The sequence below is a fragment of the Alligator sinensis genome, unplaced genomic scaffold (assembly GCF_000455745.1).
Source record: "Alligator sinensis unplaced genomic scaffold, ASM45574v1 scaffold1000_1, whole genome shotgun sequence".
Lineage (NCBI taxonomy): Eukaryota > Metazoa > Chordata > Crocodylia > Alligatoridae > Alligator > Alligator sinensis.
In genome coordinates this window covers 302,665-309,470 of record NW_005842478.1, presented here as the reverse complement: position 1 = coordinate 309,470, position 6,806 = coordinate 302,665, and the positions used below count along the sequence as shown (strand labels likewise).

The following is a 6,806-nucleotide window of genomic DNA, read 5'->3' as shown; positions in this document are numbered from 1 at the left end:
GCGGCGGCGGCGGCAATGGAAGCGGCAGAGGAAGAAACCCTGGAAACGTGGGTGTCCGTGTGAGTGGCCGGGGCTCCGCGGGGTTTGACCTCGGTTAAAGGAGCTTCACGGCTCCAGGGCAAGAAACCCGCGGTGTTAGGAGCAGGTCCGAGCTGACTCTGCCCAGCCCACGGCGCGTCCCTCGGCCCACCTGGCCCCAGTGCAGGGGGCAGCCTGGGCTGTGCTGCATTGGCTGGTTCCGCCACCCCGGGCATGCAGCAGGGTAGGGGCAGCACAATAGCCAAGTTCAGCTTCCTGGCAGCCCCTGTAGTGGCAGCTCACTCAGCCCACTTACTGCCACCAGACCCAGCCTCACTGCCTGAGCACCCCAGCCATCTGCCCTACACCCACCACTGGACAGAGCAGGCAGGCAAGGTCCCTGTGGAGACCAGCTAAAGACCCCCGCAGGCAGGGTGCACTCATCCAGACAGAAAGGATGGGGCTGCAGGTGGGTGGGGAGCTATGTCCAGGAGCAGGATGGGTGGGACTGGGTCCAGGACCATGGAGTAGTGACAACATGGAGCCGGGGCAGAGCCACGATCCGCTCCCTGCATGTTCTTGCCTACGGAACCGGCTCCCAGTGCGGGGGGGTGCGGGGAGCTGATTGTGGCTCTGCCCCAGCCCCATGCTGTCATTGCTCTGCAATCCCATCCCATCTGCGGGGCTGAGCACACCCTGCCCTCAGGGATCCCCAGCCAGTCTCCAGGGAGACCCCACTCGCCCACTCTGTCCAGCACCCTTGGTGGTAGGTATGGGATGGATGGGCCAGGGGCATGATAGGATCAGTTGCCCCCATCCTCCTTTGCTCCCCTGCTGTACTGGGCCAGTTCAGCGCACCCCCCCCCAGCCTACAACAGCTCACCAGAACTCCTTAAGTGGCCCTCAGCCCAAATAATTGCCCACCCATGTGCTAGGCTATATAGTGGGATTTAGCTGTTGTTTGTAGACTTGTCTTAATAGTTTTCTTCTGCCCTCAGGTGGCGTATCAGACTTCTGTTCATTCGTGTTTTCTGTATGTGCACTACCAGCATTTAACATGGAGGAGTGTCAAACTTATGTGGTTTTGCAGGCTCGCTGTGGTACTTGGGGCCAGTCTGCAGGCCAGATTGGGCCTACAGACTCACCCTTATGCTGTAGCCAGCCCACAGGGCAACATGCCTTGGACCAGTCTGGCTTCAGCCCCCATGCATGCTGGCCCTACCCCTGCACATGGCATGTGGGATGAGTCCAAGCTGTGTGCTACACACAGGGTTGGTCTGCAGTGTGTGTAGCACCTACACTGGACCGGCTGTGTGCTGGATCTGGCACTGGTGGCCAGTCTATGGGCCTGATCCAAAGCAGCCCTGGATCCAATGTGCAGGGCCAGTCCAATGCAGGTGCTGCATAAAGTTCACCCCAGACTGGCCCTGTCATGTTTAGCCCACATGAAATGGGCTTTACACTGCATGCAAGGCCAGGGCAGGGCCAGCACATGCTGCCTGGGGCCAGTCAGGCAGCACTGAAGGCAGGATGATAGGGTTCTGTGGGATGTATTTTTGATGCCCGACTTAACAGATCACAAATGTAAGCATTGCTGAACTTTATTTTGCTGTAAAAGTTATTAACAGCAAAATAACTTTGTAGATTATTTTTTTAAAATATGGTTTGAAGTAACATTCTTCTTTGCATGAGAGAGATGGAGAACAATTTCCATACAAGATAGTCTGTTGCTTTGGCTAAGGAACATAGTTCGCAAGTGTGCCTCCAGGTTTTCACCTTTGATGTGAGGGGGAAAAAAGTCTGTGCCCCTAAAACATACTGAGGAAACTTTTTTTTTTTTTTTTTTTTTTTTTGATAATTTACCCATAACCCAAAAACTGCTGCCAAATGCTACAGTCAGGGAAGCTTTGAATTATTGGATGTCTGTAGAAAACATCAAGAAACATAAAATTGACAGAGGGACTCCGTCTTCTGAGGTGCTGCTAATGGGATTCCTCATATAAACAAGTCTGTTTGAATAAGGGCATGTAGTTTTTGTTTTCTTGTTGCAAAATAACGGAAGCTACTAATTCATTTTTAAGTAGGATTTAGCAATCCATATAGATAGGGACTGTTGTATCGGCTGATCGTGTAGGATCTGTAGTTTTGCATCCCAAAAGTTAAAAGTTTAGTTTTGACTCTTCCACCACCCTCTTTGTGATTGTTATATTGGAAAAATGTTAAACAATTCTTTCCAGTATGTACTTTACTTTAGTTAATCCTATTGTGTACATTTTTTTTTTTTTTATTTTTTTTTAGTTTATATGTGAGTGAGTGTTTAGGAGATGATCAGGACTACAGTTTAGCAGTATATGAAGTGGGGATTGAAGCTTTATTTTTTCACATGGAGTCATAATTTGAAAAAGGTGTAGGCTGCTGGTCCAAATGCGAGTCTTCAGTAATTTCTGGAGCCTCTCCAAGAAATGAATTTACACTAGTAATAATGCCCTGCAGAATAAAGCTTTGTTTTCACCAAGTAGCTATCCTTAGTATCTGATGGAAACGTAATGAGATTAAGGCCTGCCACAGGGATTAATAGTTTTAATATCAAATAATTTTTGTGTGCAGTGAGCCTTTTTTTATAATGTAAACCAGGGAAATGATTCATTTTGCTGATGTGGTATCAGGGTAATTGCACTAATTTATATTTAGGCTTCCATTAACAATTTAAGACTAATCTTCCTTTTTCTTGTTTTCAGATCTTCCCCTTCAGAAGCAGAATTTGATGCTGTGGTTGGGTATTTAGAGGATATTATAATGGGTAAGCTCCTGCATCTAGATGTGCCTTAAAATAAGCAATAAAAGTATTGAGGGGAGGATATACATTGCATTCTACTTATAGAAGCATGTGGAGTAAGCAGCGCAGCCCCTGCCTTCCCTCTGCCTGCTTTGAGGTAGAACTTGTATTTCCTTGCTTTCACGAGCACCAACTTTACATGTCTGCTGTACCTTTCCAGTTGTTCAGATTTTGGCCTCCCACAACATGTTTTAATTCTCCCCTATGCTGCTCTGATACTAGAACAAGTCCCTACGTTAATGAAGATGTGGTAAATATAGATACTGGTAAAGTCCCACATGGAAACTGAGGGTTGCAATTCATAGATTGTTAGGGGCTGGAAGGGACCTCGCAGATCACCAGGTCCAGCCCTTATGCTCTAGGCAAGAAGACAACTGGGGTCAAGTGACCCCAGCAAGGTGACTGTCCGGTCTCCGATTGAAAACCACCAGGGTAGGTGACTGCACCACCTGTGGAGGGAGTTTATTCCACAGTGACACCCTGACTGTGAAGGAGTTTTTCCTGGTATTAAGCCTGAAGTGGCCTTCCAGGAGTTTGTATCCATTGGTCCTGGTGTTGCCCAGGGGTGCCCTAGTGAATAGTTGTTCACCAAGTTCCTGATGCCCTCCTCTGATATTGCAGTAAGCCGCTATCAAGTCCCCTCTCAACCTTCTCATCTTTAGGCTAAAGAGGCCTAGGTCCCTCAGCCTTTCCTCGTATGGCTTGCCTTGCAAGTCCCTGATCATGTGGGTGGCTCTTTTCTGGGCCCCCTCAAGTTTTTCCACATCCTTATTTGAAGTGTGGCACCCAGAACTGGATGCAATACTCTAACTGCGGTCTCAGCAGTGCCGAGTACAGTGGGAGTATCACTTTCTTAGATTTACATGAGATGCATCAGTTGATGCGTGCCAGCGTGTTGTTTGCTAGGCTGGCCACCGCATCACACGGACAGCTCATATTCATGCGATGGTTGATCATTACCCCTAGGTCCCTTTCAGCCGTGCTGCAAGTCAAGCTGTCACCACTGAGCCTGTATGCATGTTGAGGGTTATATGCCCCCAGGTGGAGCACCTTACACTTGGAAGTGTTAAACTTAATCTGGTTCCAGTCTGCCCAACTCTTCAGCCTGTCCAGGTCTGCTTGTATCTGCAGCCTATCTTCTGGCATTGCCATACTGCCTCATAACTTGGTGTCATCCACGAACTTGGCCAACAAGCTTTTCACTCCCCCATCCAAATCATTGATAAAGATGTTGAAAAGCACTGGTCCAAGCATGGACCCCTGAGGGACAGCACTGGTCACTTCGCGCCAGGATGACATGGATCCATTCATGAGAACTCTCTGGGTCCTACCCTGTAGCCAGTTTCCCACCCACTGAACAGCTGAGCCCACCATCTTCCAGTTTTCCCACAAGGATATTGTGGGATACTAGATCGAAAGCCTTTTGGAAGTCTAGGTCTATAACGTTTACCTCGTCTCCCATGTCCAGGTGGCGAGAGACCTGGTCATAGAAGATGAGATTGGTAAGACGAGACCTACCCACGACAAAGCCATGTTGACTGTCATTCAGAATCTTACCTTCTGCAAGCGTATTGCACATAGATTCTTTAATAAGCTTTTCCAGAATTTTCCCTGGGATAGAGGTTAGGCTGATTGGCATATAGTTGCTTGGGTCCTCCCTCTTCCCCTTCTCGAAGATGGGCACAATGTTGGCCCTCTTCCAATCCTCAGGGATTTCCCCTGTGTGCCACAAATTCTGAAAGCTTTGCCAGGGGTTCCACAATGACCTCAACCAGCTCTTTCAGCACGCTCGGATGAAGTCCATCTTGTCCCGCTGACTTATAAATGTCTAGCTTTTCTAGTTGGTATTGCACCTGCTCAGCATCCACAGTGGGGAGGCTGCCATTCCCAGCATGCCCCCTTTGAGCCTTATCTTGCTTGACTTTCCCCTTGTTCTGGTGAAATACCAAAGCAAAGTGGGCATTCAGGAGTTCAGTTTTGTCCTGAATGTTGGTTACCAGCTGTCCTGAGGTATTAAACAGGGGTCCCACATTTCCATTTGTTTTCCTTCTACTGCCTAAATACCTAAAGAAGGACTTCTAACTGTTGTGTGTTTGTGTGGATGACTGATTTGATGACTGGAGGAACCCAGTCCCATCTACAAATGCTGGCCACTAATGTATAGTCCTCCTTGAGGACCGTCCCTAGCTTCCATTGTCTGTATACCTCTTTTTCTTTTTTAAGAGGACTGCAATGTCCCTATTAAGCCAGGAGGGCTTGCTGGCCTTTCTGCTACCTTTCATTTTTGCAGGAATGGTTTTCTTTTGTGCTTCGAGTATTGTATCCTTGAGCAATGACCATTCTTTGTGTACCCTATTTGTCTTCCCTTCCTGGTCCCGCATTGCCTCCCCTACTAATGTTCTTAGCCTGTCAAAGTCAGCATTTTTGAAGTCCAGGACTTCAATCCTGCTGGTTGATTTGTTGACCTTGCAGCAGATGGTGAACCTGATAATTTCATGGTCTCTGTCACCCAAGTTACCCTCAACGTTCAAGCTACACACCAGGTTATCTCCCTTGGGCAAGACCAAGTTTAGGAGAGTGTTACTTCTGGTTGGTGCTTGCACTTCCTGGGTCAGAAAGAGCTCCTTGATCAGAGTCAGGAAACTGTAAATAATCTGACCTAGTCAAGTGTTCCTTCCAATCTGTCTGGGTAGTTGAATTCACCCATGATAACCAAGTCCCTTGCACAGGCAGCCTCTGAATTCTCAAGAGAAGTCCAGATCCAGCTCCTCCCCTTGGTTTGGTGACCTGTAGTAAATGCATACAGTTAGGTTCCTCTCACCATGCTCCCCCACCTGTAGCTTGACCCAGAGGGTTTCAAACTGCTTATTTTTGGAGCCAATGTCAGCCTCCAGAGAGGCGTACTGCTCTCTCATGTACAGAGCTACCCCTCTGCCTTTTCTCCCTACTCTGTCCCCCTTGTGCAGGTGTAGCCCTCTATGGCTATAGTCCAATCATGCAAGGAGTCCCACCAGGTCATATTACCCACTAGAGAGCAGGAGGGATAGCTCCTCCTCTTTGTTCCCCATGCTCCTGGTATTGGTGTGCAGGCAACTGACACCCTTGATTTCCTGAGATGATGCGGGAGAACTGTTTGGTTAACATTTTCAAAAACAGTTGTGTTAGTGTCCTCCACAAGGGAGCTTTCCTGTGTGCCAATCCCCAGGCATGCTCCACTTGAAGTTTCCCCATCTCCCTGCAAAGTCAGTTTTAAAGCCCTGTCCAGTAGCCATCCTGGCTAAGAACAGGGCCTTACCTCTGCATGAGGTAAACTCCATCTAGTCCTAGGAGTCCTCTCTCTGAAGTGCATGCTGTGGTCAAAGAAACCGAACCTCTCACGGTAACACTATCGTCCGAGGCATCTGTTAACCTCTTCCACACAGCCTTCCTCTGGGTCCGTGGCCTGTGACAGGGAGCACAGAAGAGAAAAGTACTTGAGCACCTAGTCCCTTGAGCCCAGCCCCCAGGGCCCTGTAGTCAGTCACTCATGACTCAGGGTTACCCCTGGCCATGTCGTTCGTGCCCACATGGATGAGGAGCATGGGGTAATAGTCGGAGGGACGGATAAGCCTGTTCCACACAGCCTTCCTCTGGGTCCGTGGCCTGTGACAGGGAGCACAGAAGAGAAAAGTACTTGAGCACCTAGTCCCTTGAGCCCAGCCCCCAGGGCCCTGTAGTCAGTCACTCATGACTCAGGGTTACCCCTGGCCATGTCGTTCGTGCCCACATGGATGAGGAGCATGGGGTAATAGTCGGAGGGACGGATAAGCCTGGGGATCCTCTCCGCAACATCTTGGATGTGGGCCCCAGGGAGACAGCAGACCTTCATAGTTGGTAGGGTCGGAAGGGACCTGAGCAATCATCAAGTCCGACCCCCTGCCATGGCAGGAAAGAGGACGAGGGGCAAATGCCC

At 49.2% G+C, this 6,806-nt stretch overlaps 1 protein-coding gene across 2 annotated transcripts in view; it reads left to right on the top strand.

The window, feature by feature from the left end:
• Positions 1-6: 6 nt before the first annotated feature.
• Positions 7-6,806, top strand: part of ARL2BP (ADP ribosylation factor like GTPase 2 binding protein) — a 19,388-nt gene continuing 12,588 nt past the window's right edge. The window contains exons 1-2 of one of the 2 annotated variants that reach the window (XM_006031020.1): positions 7-47; positions 2,757-2,818. In XM_006031020.1, the coding sequence (XP_006031082.1) occupies positions 16-47; positions 2,757-2,818 (94 nt within the window). In that variant the 5' untranslated portion in view covers positions 7-15. Of the gene's footprint in view, positions 60-2,756; positions 2,819-6,806 lie in introns of both variants that reach the window. The other variant, XM_014523361.1, reaches the window with a different exon arrangement.